The sequence below is a fragment of the Toxotes jaculatrix genome, chromosome 14, assembly GCF_017976425.1.
Source record: "Toxotes jaculatrix isolate fToxJac2 chromosome 14, fToxJac2.pri, whole genome shotgun sequence".
NCBI classification, from domain to species: domain Eukaryota; kingdom Metazoa; phylum Chordata; class Actinopteri; family Toxotidae; genus Toxotes; species Toxotes jaculatrix.
In genome coordinates this window covers 24811974-24834151 of record NC_054407.1, presented here as the reverse complement: position 1 = coordinate 24834151, position 22178 = coordinate 24811974, and the positions used below count along the sequence as shown (strand labels likewise).

The window sequence follows — 22178 nt, the reverse complement described above, 5'->3', positions numbered from 1 at the left end:
TTATGACTTTGAGTGACAGCTCCATAGACAGGCACTGGCAGTTAGCTCTTGCCGCTAGCTTATGACTTAATTGCCGATTTCTGGTCGCTGCTGATACAGATAGAGGACCGGAGCAGCTAATGTTAGGAACGCTGTTGCGGTGTGTTCCGTGCTCTCAGAGTCCGTTTATTGCGGGAATACTAGGCTACAATTTTATTTCGTCTCATTTTTCTGTTTAAAAAGTCCGACATTGCATGGACAGAGCAGCTCCGTCAGTCAGCGGCTGCTGTTGTTTGTGTGCTGCTGGAACTGTAAGTGGATAGTGGATGGAGGCAGCGGTGAAAACCGGTAAATATTAAATATTTAAATATATTATTATTATTGTTGTTGTTATTTTTATTGTTATCATTAATAATAATGATTGTTTCACAGTTAAATAATAGGCTAGACATAAATTTCCCCCACGAGTTGTATCCTTAACTTTTAAGATGTTTTGGCTTTATTTTTTTATGTAGTATGACCTCAATAAAAAATTAATTATTATTTCAAGTGCTGTGGCGTTATAGTTTGTAAGGAACATGTACGAGCTCTCGCTCCGTGTCGCGGTCCCACGGGGTCGAGCTAGTCGGGTCGGACTCAGGGAATTGTCGTGTGGTGGGTGTCGCTGCGTGTAGCTGCCGCTTAGCTTGTTAGCTTAGCTGATTAGCCTTAGGCTAGCTCGTTTTCTCCGAGCTAAGTGGCCGGGGTCTCGGCCGGCTGACCCGTAGAGTAACCGCCTCTCTTCCAAATATTGAAAGTACACTCCCACTAAAATCCAAGATGGCGCAGCTCAAATACCCAATGGTTTGGTCACAAAACCGACTCCCCGAAACCAATGGGTGACGTCACGGGTGCTACGTCCATGTTTTATACAGTCTGGCTCTGTTACAGGGCTAGTTGCTGCTAATGGGCTAGTATGGAAAAATCACTGTAGGAAGGAAAGAAGGGAGGGAGGGTAGAGGAAGGACACAGAAAGGATGGACTTTTTCATCTCGGCTCATTTATTCTCTATGAGAATTTTTTTCGCAGTTAACATTCTGGAGAATAAAATACAAGCGCACCGAATCCGATCGAGCCGCACGTTTTATTGTATACTTTCTTTGAGCGGTGTGGGACGAGTTAGCGACCGAACATCGACACGAAAGAAGAAGAAGAAGAAGAAAAACAGCAATAACAATAGTGAGCTGTGCTTAGCGCTGCACCACTAATTACTGTTTGTGAAACAGGCTGAAGTGTGGTAGCACAGAAAAATAAGTTTCCCTGTGAGATGAGGCCGCGCAGGTGTACAGACACACACACAAAAAAAAAACTACTGGCTATTATGGACGATGCCAGTCACCCTCTGCACACTGTCATCAGTGCACAGAGAAGCCTGACCAGTAACAGGCTGCTCCTCCCCAAGAGTCGGACCAACCGGCTCAGAGACTCCTTTGTCCCCAGAGCCATCAAACTATACAACACCGAATATGGCAGGAGGGGGAGAGGGAGAGGGAAGGAGTACAGCCTGCCGGACACTACTATTCATGTACAATAACCCATGGGCAATAACAATACTATCCATGTGCAATAACTCATGTGCAGTAATTTATTATTTCCACCTCTTAGAGTGCAATGTTTGTTTGCAATGTTTGTATATACTTTATATTTTAATTTTTTACTTGAATCCACCCTTGTTCTATTTTAGTACTAAGATTATTCAAGAGTTTATTTTACTTTTATATTTTATTTCATTTACACTCTATTTTTATACCAGCACCTTAGTTAGTTACTTTAGTAACTAACTTAACTTAGTTAGTTACTTTTTACTTTTTACTTTGTACTGCTGCTTTACTGTGTTTTTTGGTGTTGTACTGCTGCTGGTACCCAAATTTCCCCAAGGGACCTCCCAAAGGGATCAATAAAGTATATTCTATTCTATTCTATTCTATTCTACAAAACGGAACTGACTTCCACCGCCGGATCTTCACAGTGTGACACCCAGCGGAAGTAAACAACGGCAACACTAGCAGCGTTAGCCGCGTGGATGTGTGGAGTTAGCAGGAGGACGATGGTGTGGTCGCACCGCAGATAAATATTTCAGTGGTAACGAAGCGACAATGTCTTCAGTTCAGCATCTGAGAGAGTTTGTCAGCGAGCGACTAACTGCTGCTGCTGAAGAAATATTCGGAGTCTTTGAACAAACTATCGTCGAGTACGAGGCAGAGATCGATCGTCAGCGCAGACTGCTGGATATCGTTTGGAAACCCGAGATAAAGCTGCACAGGATCGGTGTGTAACGCTGCTGCTGCTCAGTGTCTGAACGTCCGCTCGGATCCACACACAGAGACCGAGCTCTGTGCAGAGACAGCGGGATGTGTCATGTAGAGACCGGCGCTGCTTGTGGACGCAGGGTCGGTGCAGCTTCCGCCTCCGCTGTGGCTGCTCAGCACGAAGCCTGGTTCATAGCAGAGAGGTGGATAACTAGCAGAGCTGGTTAACGGAGCTAGTTAAACAGCCCTCTACGCTGTGTTCTAACCGAGGCTGGAGGTTACCTCGTAGCAGTCACGTGTAGATTCTGTTACTAAAGTTTATTATATTATTATTATTGTTATCATTATTATTATAAGACTATAAAAATCCTGAGCCTGTTTTTTAAGTGGTTACAAATGAGTGACACAAAGAGTGAGAAGAGGGACGCCAGGTAGAGCAGCTGTGCTCACAGCCTGTGTCCGTCTGAAATGAACAAAGTAAAACCACAAAAGTTTTAAACAATCAAAGGAACATGACTGATGAAGGATCCTCATGGTTTAACCTTGTGTTTATTTGCTCATGTCTGTTTTTCTCTCTTCACATTAGTAACTGATTTCCTGTGTCTCTTTGTCCCTCCAGAGCTCCCACAGCAACATGTGTGTAAGGAGGAGGAGGAGGTTCTCACTGACCAACAGCTCTGGAACCAGCACAGGAACTCCAGTCTGGACCCAGAGCCTCCACAGGTTAAAGAGGAACAGGAGGAGGTCTGCACCAGTCAGGAGGGAGAGCAGCTTGTACTGAAGCAGGAGACCCAGACCTTTATGTTGAGTCCTACTCATGAGGAAAGTGAGCACAGTGAACCAGAACCAAACAGGGACCACCAGCTCCTGTCTCACTGCTCTGCTGCTGCTGAGAACCAAGACCAGAGAGGAGGACAGCATGTGGACCCAGAACCAACCAGAGATGCAGAGTCCATGACAAAGAAGAGACGTCACAACAGAAGACACAGAAACAAGGTGGACAACTCTGCCACCACAAAGAGTCTCTGTGAAACTCACACAGGTACAGAGGCTTTAAAATGTGACACCTGTGGTAAAATGTTTAAGTGTAAGTCCCACTTAAACAGGCACCTGAGAACTCATACAGGTGAGAAACCGTACCCCTGCAACACCTGTGGGAAACGATTTGGTGAAGCACCAACGTTGAAAAGGCACATCAGAATCCACACAGGTGAGAAACCTTATTCTTGCCAAACGTGTGGAAAATGTTTCAGTAATAATCACAATTTGATGATCCACGTAAGAACCCACACAGGTGAGAAACCGTACCCCTGCAACACCTGTGGAAAACGATTTGGTGACGCACCAACTTTGAAAAGGCACATCAGAACCCACACAGGTGAGAAACCGTACCCCTGCAACACCTGTGGGAAAAGATTTAGTGGCGCATCAAAGTTGAAAGAGCACATCAGAATCCACACAGGTGAGAAACCATATTCTTGCAACACGTGTGGAAAATGTTTCAGACATAGTTCCAGTTTGTTGATCCACATAAGAACCCACACAGGTTTGAAACCGTACTCCTGCAACACCTGTGGGAAAAGATTTAGTGACGCACCAACGTTGAACAAGCATGTGAGAATTCACACAGGTGAGAAACCATATTCTTGCAAAACGTGTGGAAAATGTTTCAGATGTAATTACAATTTGTTGGTCCACGTAAGAACTCACACAGGCGAGAAACCGTATCTCTGCAAGATCTGTGGGAAAAGATTTATTAACAATGTAAAATTAAAGAAACACATGACAATCCACTCAGGTGAAATCCCTTATTTTTGCGTGACATGTAAGAAAAGTTTCAGTCGTAGTGATTCCTTGTTGAGACATGTAAGAAATCACACCCGTGAGAGACCCTAAGTCTGCAACACCTGTGGGAAAAGGTTCTATCAGAGATCATACTTACGAGAGCATGTAAGAATTCACACACACGTATATGAGATCACATAAAAGCAGGAAGCCTCGTGTCTGCAGGATACATGGAGAGGATTCAGTCCTGATGCTTCATGGACAAAACACAGACGAACCCACAGGAGTGAAGAACCACATGATTTCAGCTGCTGTGGGAAACATTTTTCACTCAACACCTGAGGATCAGTTTCCACAGGAGAAACTGTCCAGGTGAAACATGTGGAGAAGAGTTCACCAACTGACTGAAGAACACGACACAGACACGTGTAACTGACTGAGCCAGAGTCTGACCCCAGATCAGCACTGAAGGTGACAGTGGCAACAAGTTTTGTCAGAGCTGGTTTGTAGGAGCCTAAATGTCATTTTGGTTAACTGCTATTTGGACAGTAGTTTGGCTTCATGTGTGGATTTAAAGTGTTTAGATAGGCCACATATGGTGCTTTGTAATATCTGGGGGAGTATGTTGTGGTTGCGTCTGCCTTTAATACTCAGGGTATCTGTGTGGGTGTGGTTACCTGGGCAGACACTCGGTCAGGCAGCATGGAGTGGAGCCACAGTTTTTTTATATCTGTCTATATTTCATTCTGTTCTTTACTTTCTCAGCTTGGATGACTGTCTGTACCTGTTATTGTTTTATTTTTTGAAGTAAACAGTTGAACTGAATGGAGAGGATCCTGTGGAGTTTATTTTTTTTTATATGATCAGAGCCTAGACAGACATCGTACGTCCTGGCGACGTGTCGACCTCTCGTCTCGCTAGCATAGTGAGTTCGCTCGCTTGTTCTGTTACAGGGATTTTTCTTCTGACTGTTAGTCAACAGCTCCGCCTCGTGGTTTAATTCTGTTTGACAGCCAGTAACTGGAGTCGCTGCTGCTTCACCACCTCGAGTTCAGTCTTTTCTCCCTGCTGTGAATGAACACGTTTGCATGATGAGATAAAGGCAGAGAAAACATTGTTTTAGCTGCTGTGTTTGGACAATAAAGCTTTTTTTGAATTTAAAACTTTTCTTATCAGCCTGGTTAGATATTAGGTAAATTAAGCCAAAGTTAGATATTACATGTTCATTGTGTGACGTTTGTAGGTGTAGTGTCGGTCGGCTCGCTTTGGGACGGCCCCCTCTGCTGGCTGATTTTGGGTAACTGGCGGCATTCAGACAGAGTTGATGTGCCGGCAGAGTGAGTAACGCTACGAGTTAAACAGTTAATCAGCGTCACGGCCAGCGGTCTGTGCGCGAGTGTAATGTGAGTCCGTGTGTATCGTTGACTGATTGTGTTACATCCTGCAGCTTGAAATCACCCTGTTGTTCGGCGGTGTAACTTTAGCACTAGCCATGTTAGCGCTGTCAAGCTAGTTGTAGCGTTTAGCTCGCCCTTCGGGGCTGACGTCACGTCATGTTTATTGTTATTGATTTGAGTCGTTAGTGTGACGTTATGAGCGTTATGTGAATGTCACTGTATAATGTTCATATATGTGTTAACATACTAGTTGTCAGGTGAACTGTGTTTAAGAGCTGGGATAGTGGGAATTAGCGGCAAATGGAGATATAGTAATATCAGTACTTTTATGTTATGTTTTTTTTAGTCATTATATTTTGTTATTGTATTTGATAGAGAACCACATGACCTCCTTGCCTGCGATGAGAGCAATAAAACCCCTGAATGCTCCACCACCTGCCTCTTCATTTGGACATAGCTATACAGGGAAGTTTAGGCCTTAAGTTGGTGTTCTGACCGACACACCCGGTGTGAACTTGGTGAGAAAACCTGAACCAGCGCCAGTAATCCCAGTGTCTCTACTACAGGCCCATTTATTCTCTATGGGAATTTTTTTCGCAGTTAATATTCTGGAGAATAAAATCCAAGCACACCGAGTCCGATCGAGCCGCACGTTTTAATGTTTAATTTGTTTGTTTCAGCGGTGTGGGACGAGTTAGATGAGGCCGCGCAGGTGTACAGACACAAAACGGAACTGACTTCCACCGCCGGAGTTTCACAGTGTGACACCCAGCGGAAGTAAACAACGGCAGCGCTAGCCGCGTTAGCCGCGTGGATGTGTGGAGTTAGCAGGAAGACGATGGTGTGGTCGCACCGCAGATAAATATTTCAATGGTAACGAAGCGACAATGTCTTCAGTTCAGTATCTGAGAGAGTTTGTCAGCGAGCGACTGACTGCTGCTGCTGAAGAAATATTCGGAGTCTTTGAAAAAACTATCGTCGAGTACGAGGCAGAGATCGATCGTCAGCGCAGACTGCTGGATATCGTTTGGAAACCCGAGATAAAGCTGCACAGGATCGGTGTGTAACGCTGCTGATCCTTGTGATTTAACCTTGTGTTTATTTGCTTATGTCTGTTTTTCTCTCTTCACATTAGTAACTGATTTCCTGTGTCTCTTTGTCCCTCCAGAGCTCCCACAGCAACATGTGTGTAAGGAGGAGGAGGTTCTCACTGACCAACAGCTCTGGAACCAGCACAGGAACTCCAGTCTGGACCCAGAGCCTCCACAGGTTAAAGAGGAACAGGAGGAGGTCTGCACCAGTCAGGAGGGAGAGCAGCTTGTAGTGAAGCAGGAGACCCAGACCTTTATGTTGACTCCTACTCATGAGGAAAGTGAGCACAGTGGACCAGAACCAAACAGGGACCACCAGCTCCTGTCTCACTGCTCTGCTGCTGCTGAGAACCAAGACCAGAGAGGAGGACAGCATGTGGACCCAGAACCAACCAGAGATGCAGAGTCCATGACAAAGAAGAGACGTCACAACAACAGAAGACACAGAAACAAGGTGGACAACTCTGCCACCACAAAGAGTCTCTGTGAAACTCACACAGGTACAGAGGCTTTAAAATGTGACACCTGTGGTAAAACGTTTAAGCTTAAGTCCCGCTTGAACAGGCACCTGAGAACTCATACAGGTGAGAAACCGTACCCCTGCAACACCTGTGGGAGAAGATTTAGTGACGCACCACAGTTGAAAAGGCACATCAGAACCCACACAGGTGAGAAACCATATTCTTGCCAAACATGTGGAAAATGTTTCAGACGTAATTACAATTTGTTGATCCACGCAAGAACTCACACAGGTGAGAAGCCGTACCTCTGCAACACCTGTGGGAAAAGATTTAGTCACGCACCACAGTTGAAAGAGCACATCAGAATCCACACAGGTGAGAAACCATATTCTTGCCAAACATGTGGAAAATGTTTCAGACGTAGTTACAGATTGTTGATCCATGTAAGAACTCACACAGATGAGAAACCATACCTTTGCAACATCTGTGGGAAAAGATTAATTAACAATGTAAAATTAAAAAGACACATGACAATCCACTCAGGCAAAACATCTTATTTTTGCGTGACATGTAAGAGAAGTTTCAGTCGTAGTGATTCCTTGTTGAGACATGTGAGAACCCACACAGGTGAGAGGCCTTAAGTCTGCAACACCTGTGGGAAAAGGTTCTATCAGAGATCACTCTTACAAGAGCATGTAAGAATTCACACACACCTGTGGAGTTTATTTTTTGTCATTGTAATAGATCACAACCAGGGGAAGATCAGAGCGTCCAACTAAAGCTTCATGAATGAGGAAACTACATGGTTATTCAGACTGATGTTCCTGAGTTGATGGACTGAATGATTGGGGTAATTATGAACATCATTAGCCTCAGGGGCAGTAATTCATACAATGATCAGAGCCTAGACAGACATCGTATGTCCTGTTGACATGTTTAAAACTCCTGCCATGAAAACCAAGATGTATCCACACGCGCGCTGTTAGCCCAGATGGAGCTGATGGATTGGTTGGTTGTCTGTTGATGGTTTTACTTCGTCCATGTCACGCCCCTCTCGTCTCAGTAGCATAGTAAGCTCGCTCGCTGGTTCTGTTCATGGTGGGAGTTGTAGGTTTCAGCAGTGAGGATCACTTCCGCGTTCAAAAATCTGCAGTTCCTCGGCTGCCGCTGGGGTCTGGCTCCAGAAGTGAGCAATTCTCCATTGACCACAATGTTATAATAGCCAACGAGGGTTTAATTTTTTTGTGCCGCAACCCTTTTAGTGTTATTTAGGCTTAAAATTCTCACATACATTGTTACGTTGAGCGACAGCTCCATAGACAGGCACTGGCAGTTGGCTCTTTGCTAAAGCAGCGGTGAGCTAGGCGGCTACATCCAGAGGCCTCCGGCTACATCGAGCGGTTGACAGGGGCCGCAGTGTCCGTGTTTGTTTGCCAATGTTAGGATAGGTTTCTGTGACAGTATGGCTTGTTGTAGTGTAGACTGTACTAACCGACCGTCGAAGGAGTCTGTGTTGCAGTTTTTTCGGTAAGTAAATTTCTCACTATTTTACCTGGATGTTTGCACTAATTAGCATGTATTAGCATATTTTGCCGCTGGCTTATGACTTAATTTCCGATTTCTGGTCACTGCTGATACAGATAGAGGACCGGAGCAGCTAATGTTAGGAACGCTGTTGCGGTGTGTTCCGTGCTCTCAGAGTCCGTTTATTGCGGGAAAACTAGGCTACAATTTTATTTCGTCTCATTTTTCTGTTTAAAAGTCGGACATTGCATGGACAGAGCAGCTCCGTCAGTCAGCGGCTGCTGTTGTTTGTGTGCTGCTGTAACTGTAAGTGGATAGTGGATGGAGACAGCGGTGAAAGCCGGTAAATATTAAATATTAAACATTTTAATATATTTAATATTATTTCAAGCGTTGTGGTGTTATCGTTTGTAAGGAACATGTACGAGCGCTCTCTCTGTGTCGCGGTCGCACGGGGTCGAGAAAGTCGGGTCGGACTTAGGGACTTCCGTGTGGTGGACGTAGCTGCCGCTTAGCTTGTTAGCCTAGAAGATTAGGTGATTAGCCTTAGGCTAAGTCGCCGGGTTCTCGGTCGACTGACCGCGGCTGACTCGTAGAGTAACCGCCTCTCTTCCAAATATTGAAAGTACACTCCCACTAAAATCCAAGATGGCGCATCTCAAATACCCAATGGTTTGGTCACAAAACCAACTCCCCGAAACCAATGGGTGACGTCACGGGTGCTACGTCCATGTTTTATACAGTCTGTGGCTCTGTTACAGGGCTAGTTGCTGTTAAGGGGCTAATATGGAAAATCTCTGTAGGAAGGAAAGAAGGGAGGGAGGGAGGGTAGAGGAAGGACACAGAAAGGATGGACTTTTTTTTTTTTTTTTTTTTACCTCGGCCCATTTATTCTCTTTGGGAATTTTTTTTCGCAGTTAATATTCTGGAGAATAAAATACAAGCGCACCGAATCCGATCGAGCCGCACATTTTGATGTATACTTTCTTTGAGGTGTGGGACGAGTTAGCGACCGAACATCGACACGAAAGAAGAAGAAGAAAAACAGCAATAACAATAGTGAGCTGTGCTTAGCGCTGCACCACTAATTACTGTTTGTGAAATAGGCTGAAGTGTGGTAGCACAGAAAAATAAGTTTCCCTGTGAGATGAGGCCGCGCAGGTGTACAGACACAAAACGGAACTGACTTCCACCGCCGGAGCTTCACAGTGTGACACCCAGCGGAAGTAAACAACGGCAGCGCTAGCAGCGTTAGCCGTGAGGACGTGTGGAGTTAGCAGGAGGACGATGGTGTGGTCGCACCGCAGATAAATATTTCAGTGGTAACGAAGCGACAATGTCTTTAGTTCAGTATCTGAGAGAGTTTGTCAGCGAGCGACTAACTGCTGCTGCTGAAGAAATATTCGGAGTCTTTGAAAAAACTATCGTCGAGTACGAGGCAGAGATCGATCGTCAGCGCAGACTGCTGGATATCGTTTGGAAACCCGAGATAAAGCTGCACAGGATCGGTGTGTAACGCTGCTGCTGCTCAGTGTCTGAACGTCCGCTCTGATCCACACACAGAGGCCGAGCTCTGTGCAGAGACAGCGGGATGTGTCATGTAGAGACCGGCTCTGCTTGTGGACGCAGGGTCGGTGCAGCTTCCGCCTGTGGCTGCTCAGCACGAAGCCTGGTTCATAGCAGAGAGGTGGATAACTAGCAGAGCTAGTTAACGGAGCTAGTTACGCAGCTCTCTACGCTGTGTTCTAACCGAGGCTGGAGGTTACCTCGTAGCAGTCACGTGTAGATTTTTTTTATTACTAAAGTTTATTACATTATTGTTATCATTATTATTATAAGACTATAAAAATTCTGAACCTGTTCTTTAATTGGTTACAAATGAGTGAGACAATGCGAGAAGAGGGACGCCAGGTAGAGCAGCTGTGCTCACAGCCTGTGTCCGTCTGAAATGAACAAAGTAAAACCACAAAAGTCTTAAACAATCAAAGGAACATGACTGATGAAGGATCCTCATGGTTTAACCTTGTGTTTATTTGCTCATGTCCATTTCTCTGTCTTCACATTAGTAACTGATTTCTCGTGTCTCTTTGTCCCTCCAGAGCTCCCACAGCAACATGTGTGTAAGGAGGAGGAGGAGGTTCTCACTGACCAGCAGCTCTGGAACCAGCACAGGAACTCCAGTCTGGACCCAGAGCCTCCACAGGTTAAAGAGGAACAGGAGGAGGTCTGCACCAGCCAGGAGGGAGGGCAGCTTGTACTGAAGCAGGAGACCCAGACCTTTATGTTGACTCGTACTCATGAGGAAAGTGAGCACAGTGAACCAGAACCAAACAGGGACCACCAGCTCCTGTCTCACTGCTCTGCTGCTGCTGAGAACCAAGACCAGAGAGGAGGACAGCATGTGGACCCAGGACCAACCAGAGATGCAGAGTCCATGACAAAGAAGAGACGTCACAACAACAGAAGACACAGAAACAAGGTGGACAACTCTGCCACCACAAAGAGTCTCTGTGAAAGTCACACAGGTACAGAGGCTTTAAAATGTGACACTTGTGGTAAAACGTATAAGCTTAAGTCCCGCTTGAACAGGCACCTGAGAAGCCACACAGGTGAGAAACCGTACCCCTGCAACACCTGTGGGAGAAGATTTAGTCACGCTCCACAGTTGAAAGAGCACATCAGAATCCACACAGGTGAGAAACCATATTCTTGCAAAACTTGTGGAAAATGTTTCAGACGTAGTAACAGTTTATTGATCCACGTAAGAACCCACACAGGTGAGAAACCGTACCCCTGCAACGTCTGTGGTAAAAGATTTAGTGAAGCACCAGCGTTGAAAAGGCACATCAGAATCCACACAGGTGAGAAACCATATTCTTGCCAAACATGTGGAAAATGTTTCAGAAATAGTTCCAGTTTGTTGATCCACGTAAGAACTCACACAGGTGAGAAACCGTACCCCTGCAACACTTGTGGGAGAAGATTTAGTGACGCACCAGCGTTGAAAAGGCACATCAGAATCCACACAGGTGAGAAACCATATTCTTGCCAAACATGTGGAAAATGTTTCAGAAATAGTTCCAGTTTGTTGATCCACGTAAGAACTCACACAGGTGAAAAACCGTACCTCTGCAACACATGTGGGAAAAGATTTAGTCACGCGCCACAGTTGAAAGTACACATCAGAATCCACACAGGTGAGAAACCATATTCTTGCAAAAGGTATAGAAATGTTTCAGAAATAGTTCCAGTTCGTTGATCCACGGAAGAACTCACACAGGTTTGAAACCGTAGTCTTGCACCACCTGTCGAAAATGTTTCGGACATAGTTACAGGTTGTTGATCCACGTAAGAACTCACACAGATGAGAAACCATACCTCCAAGATCTGTGGGAAAAGTTTAATTAAGGGTAACATTAAAAACATATATGTCAATATATATGACAATCCACTCGGGCGAAACATCTTATTTTTGCATGACGTAAGAGAAGGTCACAGGTACTTTGGTGGTCCCACCTACAACAGGTTAAATACCTGGGTCTTACTCCACTTTCTTGGTCAGACTAGTGCGGACTAGATAGACCGATACGTACGAACTGATGAAGCCCCTTGGATAAGAGGCGAAACGTCTTCCCAGACAAACATATGTCCAGTTGCCCTCGATTCAATTTTCTAAGAAAGACGTAAGAGAAGTTTCAGTCGTAGTGATTCCTTGTTGATCCATGTAAGAACCCACACAGGTGAGAGGCCTTAAGTCTGCAACACCTGTGGGAAAAGGTTCTATCAGAGATCACTCTTACAAGAGCATGTAAGAATTCACACACACATATGAGATCACATAAAAGCAGGAAGCCTCGTGTCTGCAGGATACATGAAGAGGATTCAGTCCTGATGCTTCATGGACAAAACACATTTCAGCTGCTGTGGGAAACATTTTTCACTCAACACCTGAGGATCAGTTTCCACAGGAGAAACTGTCCAGGTGAAACATGTGGAGAAGAGTTCACCAACTGACTGAAGAACACGACACAGACACGTGTAACTGACTGAGCCAGAGTCTGACCCCAGATCAGCACTGAAGGTGACAGTGGCAACAAGTTTTGTCAGAGCTGGTTTGTAGGAGCCTAAATGTCATTTTGGTTAACTGCTATTTGGACAGTAGTTTGGCTTCATGTGTGGATTTAAAGTGTTTAGATAGGCCACATATGGTGCTTTGTAATATCTGGGGCAGTATGTTGTGGTTGCGTCTGCCTTTAATACTCAGGGTATCTGTGTGGGTGTGGTTACCTGGGCAGACACTCGGTCAGGCAGCATGGAGTGGAGCCACAGTTTTTTTATATCTGTCTATATTTCATTCTGTTCTTTCCTTTCTCAGCTTGGATGACTGTCTGTACCTGTCATTGTTTTATATTTTGAAGTAAACAGTTGAACTGAATGGAGAGGATCCTGTGGAGTTTATTTTTTGTCATTGTAATAGATCACAACCAGGGGAAGATCAGAGCGTCCAACTAAAGCTTCATGAATGAGGAAACTACATGGTTATTCAGACTGATGTTCCTGAGTTGATGGACTGAATGATTGGGGTAATTATGAACATCATCAGCCTCAGGGGCAGTAATTCATACAATGATCAGAGCCTAGACAGACATCGTATGTCCTGTCGACGTGTTTAAAACTCCTGCCATGAAAACCAAGATGTATCCACACGCGCGCTGTTAGCCCAGATGGAGCTGATGGATTGGTTGGTTGTCTGTTGATGGTTTTTCTTCGTCCATGTCACGCGCTTCTCGTCTCAGTAGCATAGTAAGCTCGCTCGCTGGTTCTGTTCATGGTGGGAGTTGTAGGTTTCAGCAGTGAGGATCACTTCCACGTTCAAAAAGCTGCAGTTCCTCTGCTGCCGCTGGGGTCTGGCTCCAGAAGTGAGTAATTCTCCATTGACCGCAATGTTATAATAGCCAACGAGAGTTGAATTTTTTTGTACCGCAACCGTTTTAGTGTTATTTAGGTTTAAAATTCTCACATACATTGTTACGTTGAGCGACAGCTCCATAGACAGGCACTGGCAGTTGGCTCTTTGCTAAAGCAGCGGCTGGGCTAGGCGGCTACTTCCAGCGGTTGACAGGGGCCGCAGTGTCCGTGTTTGTTTGCCAATGTTTGGATAGGTTTTTGTGACAATATGGCTTGTTGTAGTGTAGACAGTCTGTGTTGCAGTTTTTTCGGTAAGTAAATTTCTCACTATTTTACCTGGATGTTTGCGCTAATTAGCATGTATTAGCATATTTTGCCGCTAGCTTATGACTTAATTTCCGATTTCTGGTCGCTGCTGATACAGATAGAGGACCGGAGCAGCTAATGTTAGGAACGCTGTTGCGGTGTGTTCCGTGCTCTCAGAGTCCGTTTATTGCGGGAATACTAGGCTACAATTTTACTTCGTCTCATTTTTCTGTTTAAAAGTTGGACATTGCATGGACAGAGCAGCTCCGCCAGTAAGCGGCTTCTTTTGTTTGTGTGCTGTTGTAACTGTAAGTGGATAGTAGATGGAGGCAGCGGTAAAAATTAAACATTTTAATATAATAATATATTTAATATTATTTCGAGTACTGTGGCGTTATAGTTTGTAAGTAACATGTACCAGCGCTTGCTCGGTGTCGAGCTAGTTTGGTCGGACTAAGGGACTGTCGTGTGGTGGATGTAGCTGCCGCTTAGCTTATTAGCCTAGCTGATTAGCCTAGCTGATTAGCCTTGGGCTAGCTCGGTTGCTTCGAGCTAAGTGGCCGGGTTTTTGGCCGGCTGACCCGTAGAGTAACCGCCTCTCCGCCAAATATGGAAAGTACACGAAACCAATGGGTGACGTCACGGGTGCTGCGTCCATGTTTTACACAGCCTATGTCTCTGTTACAGGGCTAGTTTCTGCTAATGGGCTAATATGGAAAATCACTGTAGGAAGGTAAGAAGGGAGGGAGGGTAGAGGAAGGACACAGAAAGGATGGACTTTTTCTTCTTCCTCGGCCTATTCATTGCACCACTAATTACTGTTTGTGAAATAGGCTGAAGTGTGGTAGCGCAGAAAAATAAGTTTCCCTGTGAGATGAGGCCGCGCAGGTGTACAGACACAAAACGGAACTGACTTCCACCGCCGGAGCTTCACAGTGTGACACCCAGCGGAAGTAAACAACGGCAGCGCTAGCAGCGTTAGCCGCGTGGATGTGTGGAGTTAGCAGGAAGACGATGGTGTGGTCGCACCGCAGATAAATATTTCAGTGGTAACGAAGCGACAATGTCTTCAGTTCAGGATCTGAGAGAGTTTGTCAGCGAGCGACTAACTGCTGCTGCTGAAGAAATATTCGGAGTCTTTGAACAAACTATCGTCGAGTACGAGGCAGAGATCGATCGTCAGCGCAGACTGCTGGATATCGTTTGGAAACCCGAGATAAAGCTGCACAGGATCGGTGTGTAACGCTGCTGCTGCTCAGTGTCTGAACGTCCGCTCGGATCCACACACAGAGGCCGAGCTCTGTGCAGAGACAGCGGGATGTGTCATGTAGAGACCGGCTCTGCTTGTGGACGCAGGGTCGGTGCAGCTTCCGCCTCCGCTGTGGCTGCTCAGCACCAAGCCTGGTTCATAGCAGAGAGGTGGATAACTAGCAGAGCTGGTTAACGGAGCTAGTTAAACAGCCCTCTACGCTGTGTTCTAACCGAGACTGGAGGTTACCTCGTAGCAGTCACGTGTAGATTCTGTTACTAAAGTTTATTATATTATTATTGTTGTTATCATTATTATTCTAAGACTATAAAAATCTTGAACCTGTTTTTTAAGTGGTTACAAATGAGTGACACAAAGAGTGAGAAGAGGGACGCCAGGTAGAGCAGCTGTGCTCACAGCCTGTGTCCGTCTGAAATGAACAAAGTAAAACCACAAAAGTCTTAAACAATCAAAGGAACATGACTGATGAAGGATCCTCATGGTTTAACCTTGTGTTTATTTGCTCGTGTCCGTTTCTCTGTCTTCACATTAGTAACTGATTTCTTGTGTCTCTTTGTCCCTCCAGAGCTCCCACAGCAACATGTGTGTAAGGAGGAGGAGGAGGTTCTCACTGACCAGCAGCTCTGGAACCAGCACAGGAACTCCAGTCTGGACCCAGAGCCTCCACAGGTTAAAGAGGAACAGGAGGAGGTCTGCACCAGTCAGGAGGGAGAGCAGCTTGTACTGAAGCAGGAGACCCAGACCTTTATGTTGACTCGTACTCATGAGGAAAGTGAGCACAGTGGACCAGAACCAAACAGGGACCACCAGCTCCTGTCTCACTGCTCTGCTGAGAACCAAGACCAGAGAGGAGGACAGCATGTGGACCAAGAACCAACCAGAGATGCAGAGTCCATGACAAAGAAGAGACGTCACAACAGAAGACACAGAAACAAGGTGGACAACTCTGCCACCACAAAGAGTCTCTGTGAAACTCACACAGGTACAGAGGCTTTAAAATGTGACACCTGTGGTAAAACATTTAAGCTTAAGTCCCGCTTGAACAGGCACCTGAGAACTCATACAGGTGAGAAACCGTACCCCTGCAACACCTGTGGGAAAAGATTTTGTGACGCACCAACATTGAAAAGACACATCAGAACCCACACAGGTGAGAAACCATACCCCTGCAATACGTGTGGGAAAAAATTTAATCACGCACCACAGTTGAAAGAGCACATCAGAATCCACACAGGTGAGAAACCATATTCTTGCAAAACTTGTGGAAAATGTTTCAGACGTAGTTACAGTTTGTTGATCCACGTAAGAACTCACACAGGTGAGAAACCGTACCCCTGCAACATCTGTGGGAAAAGATTTTGTGACGCACCAACGTTGAAAAGACACATCAGAACCCACACAGGTGAGACACCTTATTCATGCAAAACGTGTGGAAAATGTTTCAGACGTCGTGACAGTTTGTTGATCCACGTAAGAACTCACACAGGTGAGACACCATACTGCTGCAATATCTGTGGGAAAAGTTTAATTAACAATGTAAAATTAAAAAGACACATGACAATCCACTCTCCACATTCCTTGTTGAGACATGTAAGAACCCACACAGGTGAGAGGTCCTAAGTCTGCAACACCTGTGGGAAAAGGTTCTATCAGAGATCATCCTTACAGGAGCATGTAAGAATTCACACACACGTATGAGATCACATAAAAGCAGGAAGCCTCGTGTCTGCAGGATACATGGAGAGGATTCAGTCCTGATGCTTCATGGACAAAACACAGACGAACCCACAGGAGTGAAGAACCACATGATTTCAGCTGCTGTGGGAAACATTTTTCACTCAACACCTGAGGATCAGTTTCCACAGGAGAAACTGTCCAGGTGAAATGTGTGGAGAAGAGTTCACCAACTGACTGAAGAACACGACACAGACACGTGTAACTGACTGAGCCAGAGTCTGACCCCAGATCAGCACTGAAGGTGACAGTGGCAACAATTTTTGTCAGAGCTGGTTTGTAGGAGCCTAAATGTCATTTTGGTTAACTGCTATTTGGACAGTAGTTTGGCTTCATGTGTGGATTTAAAGTGTTTAGATAGGCCACATATGGTGCTTTGTAATATCTGGGGGAGTATGTTGTGGTTGCGTCTGCCTTTAATACTCAGGGTATCTGTGTGGGTGTGGTTACCTGGGCAGACACTCGGTCAGGCAGCATGGAGTGGAGCCACAGTTTTTTTTTTTATCTGTCTATATTTCATTCTGTTCTTTCCTTTCTCAGCTTGAATGACTGTCTGTACCTGTTATTGTTTTATTTTTTGAAGTAAACAGTTGAACTGAATGGAGAGGATCCTGTGGAGTTTATTTTTTGTCATTGTAATAGATCACAACCAGGGGAAGATCAGAGCGTCCAACTAAAGCTTCATGAATGAGGAAACTACATGGTTATTCAGACTGATGTTCCTGAGTTGATGGACTGAATGATTGGGGTAATTATGAACATCATCAGCCTCAGGGGCAGTAATTCATACAATGATCAGAGCCTAGAGAGACATCGTACGTCCTGTCGACGTGTTTAAAACTCCTGCCATGAAAACCAAGATGCATCCACACGTGCGCTGTTAGCCCAGATGGAGCTGATGGATTGGTTGGTTGTCTGTTGATGGTTTTTCTTCGTCCATGTCACGCCCCTCTCGTCTCAGTAGCATAGTAAGCTCACTCGCTGGTTCTGTTCATGGTGGGAGTTGTAGGTTTCAGCAGTGAGGATCACTTCCGCGTTCAAAAAGCTGCAGTTCCTCTGCTGCCGCTGGGGGCTGGCTCCAGAAGTGAGCAATTCTCAATTGATCCCCATGTTTTAAGAGCCAACTTTACAGCCTAAAAAAACATATTTAAAGCCTGGTACATTTTTTTGTTTTTGGTTTCTATTGATAGTTTTCATCTCCGTCAACAGTATACATGAATTAGGGCGCGGTTACGTTGAGTGACCGCTCCATAGACAGGCACTGGCAGTTAGCTCTTTTCTAAAGCGTCGGCTGGACTAGGCGGCTACATCCAGAGTCCTCCGGCTACTTCCAGCGGTTGACAGGGCCTGCAGTGTCCGTGTTTGTTTGCCAATGTTCGGATAGGTTTCTGTGACAGTATGGCTTGTTGTAGTGTAGACTGTACTAACCGACCGTCGAAGGAGTCTGTGCTGCAGTTTTTTCGGTAAGTAAATTTCTCACTATTTTACCTGGATGTTTGCACTAATTAGCATGTATTAGCATATTTTGCCGCTAGCTTATGACTTAATTTCCGATTTCTGGTCGCTGCTGATACAGATAGAGGACCGGAGCAGCTAATGTTAGGAACGCTGCTGCGGTGTGTTCCGTGCTCTCAGAGTCCGTTTATTGCGGGAATACTAGGCTACAATTTTATTTCGTCTCATAGAGCAGCTCCGTCAGTAAGCGGCTGCTGTTGTTTGTGTGCTGCTGTAACTGTAAGTGGATAGTGGATGGAGGCAGCGGTGAAAACCGGTAAATATTACATATTAAATATTTAAATATATTAATATATTTGAGATAATATTATCTCAAGTGTTCGGGCGTTTTAGTTTTTAAGGAACAGGTGCGAGCGGTCGCACGGGGTCGAGCTAGTCGGGTCGGACTCGGGGACTGTTGTGTGGTGGATGTAGCTGCGTGTAGCTGCCGCTTAGCTTGTTAGCCTAGCTGATTAGCCTTGGGCTAGCTCGGTTGCTCCAAGCTAAGTGGCCGGTTTTTCGGCCGGTTGACTCGTAGAGTAACCGCCTCTCTTCCAAATATTGAAAGTACACTCCCACTAAAATCCAAGATGGCGCAGCTCAAATACCCAATGGTTTGGTCACAAAACCAACTCCCCGAAACCAATGGATGAAAGAAGGGAGGGAGGGTAGAGAAAGGACACAGAAAGGATGGACTTTTTTACCTCGGCCCATTCATTGCACAACTAATTACCGTTTGTGAAATAGGCTGAAGTGTAGTAGCACAGAAAAATAAGTTTCCCTGTGAGATGAGGCCGCGCAGGTGTACAGACACAAAACGGAACTGACTTCCACCGCCGGAGCTTCACAGTGTGACACCCAGCGGAAGTAAACAACGGCAGCGCTAGCAGCGTTAGCCGCGTGTATGTGTGGAGTTAGCAGGAAGACGATGGTGTGGTCGCACCGCAGATAAATATTTCAGTGGTAACGAAGCGACAATGTCTTCAGTTCAGTATCTGAGAGAGTTTGTCAGCGAGCGACTGACTGCTGCTGCTGAAGAAATATTCGGAGTCTTTGAAAAAACTATCGTCGAGTACGAGGCAGAGATCGATCGTCAGCGCAGACTGCTGGATATCGTTTGGAAACCCGAGATAAAGCTGCACAGGATCGGTGTGTAACGCTGCTGCTCAGCACCAAGCCTGGTTCATAGCAGAGAGGTGGATAACTAGCAGAGCTAGTTAACGGAGCTAGTTAAACAGCCCTCTACGCTGTGTTCTAACCGAGGCTGGAGGTTACCTCATAGCAGTCACGTGTAGATTCTGTTACTAAAGTTTATTTCATTATTGTTATCATTACTATTCTAAGACTATAAAAATCCTGAACCTGTTCTTTAAGTGGTTACAAATGAGTGAGACAATGCGAGAAGAGGGACGCCAGGTAGAGCAGCTGTGCTCACAGCCTGTGTCCGTCTGAAATGAACAAAGTAAAACCACAAAAGTTTTAAACAATCAAAGGAACATGACTGATGAAGGATCCTCATGGTTTAACCTTGTGTTTATTTGCTTATGTCTGTTTTTCTCTCTTCACATTAGTAACTGATTTCCTGTGTCTCTTTGTCCCTCCAGAGCTCCCACAGCAACATGTGTGTAAGGAGGAGGAGGTTCTCACTGACCAGCAGCTCTGGAACCAGCACAGGAACTCCAGTCTGGACCCAGAGCCTCCACAGGTTAAAGAGGAACAGGAGGAGGTCTGCACCAGTCAGGAGGGAGAGCAGCTTGTACTGAAGCAGGAGACCCAGACCTTTATGTTGAGTCCTGCAGAGTCCATGACAAAGAAGAGATATCACAACAACACAAGTCACAGAAACAATGTGGACAACTCTGCCACCACAAAGAGTCTCTGTGAAACTCACACAGGTACAGCTTATAGCTCATGCGAAGCCTGCAGAGTGTCTCTCCAAACTGACAGTGTCTGGTAACAGGACTAGACCAAAATACTTAGTGTTTCTGTGGATCGGGGGGGGGGGGCACAGTGGTAATACAATAACCTGTTCCCCATGTGAAACCTCAGGAGTTCCAAAGTACAACCACAAAAGTCTTAAACAATCAAAGGAACATGACTGATGAAGGATCCTCATGGTTTAACCTTGTGTTTATTTGCTCATGTCTGTTTTTCTCTCTTCACATTAGTAACTGATTTCCTGTGTCTCTTTGTCCCTCCAGAGCTCCCACAGCAACATGTGTGTAAGGAGGAGGAGGTTCTCACTGACCAGCAGCTCTGGAACCAGCACAGGAACTCCAGTCTGGACCCAGAGCCTCCACAGGTTAAAGAGGAACAGGAGGAGGTCTGCACCAGTCAGGAGGGAGAGCAGCTTGTAGTGAAGCAGGCGACCCAGACCTTTATGTTGACTCCTACTCATGGACCAGAACCAAACAGGGACCACCAGCTCCTGTCTCACTGTTCTGCTGCAGCTGAGAACCAAGACCAGAGAGGAGGACAGCATGTGGACCCAGGACCAACCAGAGATGCAGAGTCCATGGCAAAGTGTCACTGTAACACTCACACAGATAAAAAGTCTTTCAAATGTGACACTTGTGGAAAAGTGTTTCACTATTTGTCCCAACTGAACGTACATTTGAGACGCCACACAGGTGAGAAACCATATGTTTGTGACACCTGTGGGAAAAGGTTCAGTCAGAAATCATCACTGAACGATCATTTGAAAATCCACACAGATGAGAAACCATATGTTTGTGACACCTGTGGGAGAAGATTCAGTCATAAAAAATCACTGAATGATCATTTAAAAATCCACACAGGTGAGAAGCCGTACTCCTGCAAAACATGTGGGAAAAGTGTTAGAACAGCTAGAGCCCTGGTGGTTCACATGAGAACCCACACAGGCGAGAAACCGTACCCGTGCAACACCTGTGGGAAAAGATTTAGTGACGCACCAATGTTGAACAAGCACATCAGAATCCACACAGGTGAGAAACCATATTCTTGTAAAACGTGTGGAAAATGTTTTGGACGTAGTTACAGTTTGTTGATCCACGTAAGAACCCACACAGGTGAGAAACCGTACTCCTGCACCACCTGCGGGAAAAGATTTAGTGATGCATCAACTTTGAACAAGCATGTGAAAACTCACTCAGGTGACCATCCATATTCTTGTGAAATGTGTGGGGAAAGTCTGAGAACTAGTAGAAGTTTATTGGTCCACATGAGGAACCACACAAATGAGAGGCCCTTTGTCTGCAACACCTGTGGGAAAAGATTCTATCGGATGACACACCTGCGAAGGCACATAAGAACTCACACAGGTCAAAAGTGATATAGTTACTGAACATGTGGGAGAGTTTTCAGACTTAGTGGAGGATTCAGTCGTGATGCTTCATGGACAAAACACAGACGAACCCACAGGAGTGAAGGACCACATGATTTCAGCTGCTGTGGGAAACATTTTTCACTCAACACCTGAGGATCAGTTTCCACAGGAGAAACTGTCCAGGTGAAACGTGTGAAGAAGAGTTTACCGACTGAAAACAAGCAACAGACGCGTGTCTGTAGCTGAATGTCGTCACAGGATCTTAGTCTAAAGTACAGAGTCAGCCGTTCCATCAGGTTTGGTTCACCTGGCCTCGTTTTTCCTTCAGCTGACTGTATTACTCAGATTTCTGTTTGCAGCAGTGCCTCTTTGAAGCAGCTCGAATCTCCCAGATCGTGGCTCTTTATTTCACAGTGAGTGCAAATGGAAGTGATTTAACATTATCTTTTGTTTTTCTGTGTCAGTTTATGTGGGGACTGTAAACTGTGATCCTGAAGCTGAGAAAACTCCCGGGCTGGTGGGACACTTTCTGACTCTTTTCTTTTTTGCTCTTTCAGTTTATATTTGTATTTTTTTTCTGTGAATCCATCAGCTGGATATGATTTTTATTGTTTTGTGCTTTAGAGGTGACACA

General features: G+C 45.4%; 2 protein-coding genes across 2 annotated transcripts; both read left to right on the top strand.

The window, feature by feature from the left end:
* Window positions 1-2027: 2027 nt before the first annotated feature.
* On the top strand, window positions 2028-4825 carry LOC121193436 (zinc finger protein 501-like). Its single transcript, XM_041055790.1, has 2 exons — window positions 2028-2286; window positions 2887-4825. Exons 1-2 carry the CDS (start codon window positions 2115-2117, stop codon window positions 4161-4163), a joined length of 1449 nt encoding a protein of 482 aa, XP_040911724.1. The 5' UTR covers window positions 2028-2114; the 3' UTR covers window positions 4164-4825.
* Window positions 4826-5362: 537 nt separating this feature from the next.
* LOC121193420 (zinc finger protein 37-like) lies at window positions 5363-21697 on the top strand. Its single transcript, XM_041055699.1, is given in 8 exon segments — window positions 5363-5455; window positions 5825-5967; window positions 6130-6508; window positions 6618-7040; window positions 10625-11218; window positions 15575-15991; window positions 19842-20132; window positions 20439-21697. Coding segments are annotated over 6 exon segments (3156 nt in total). The 5' UTR covers window positions 5363-5455; window positions 5825-5967; window positions 6130-6336.
* The last annotated feature ends 481 nt before the right edge of the window (window positions 21698-22178 follow it).

Excerpts from the sequence above, each read along its gene's own strand:
- LOC121193436 (XM_041055790.1), top strand. The coding sequence starts at position 2,115 with ATGTCTTCAGTTCAGCATCTGAGAGAGTTTGTCAGCGAGCGACTAACT. Across the intron at positions 2,287-2,886 it reads GATAAAGCTGCACAGGATCG|AGCTCCCACAGCAACATGTG; the intron begins GTGTGTAACGCT and ends TTGTCCCTCCAG.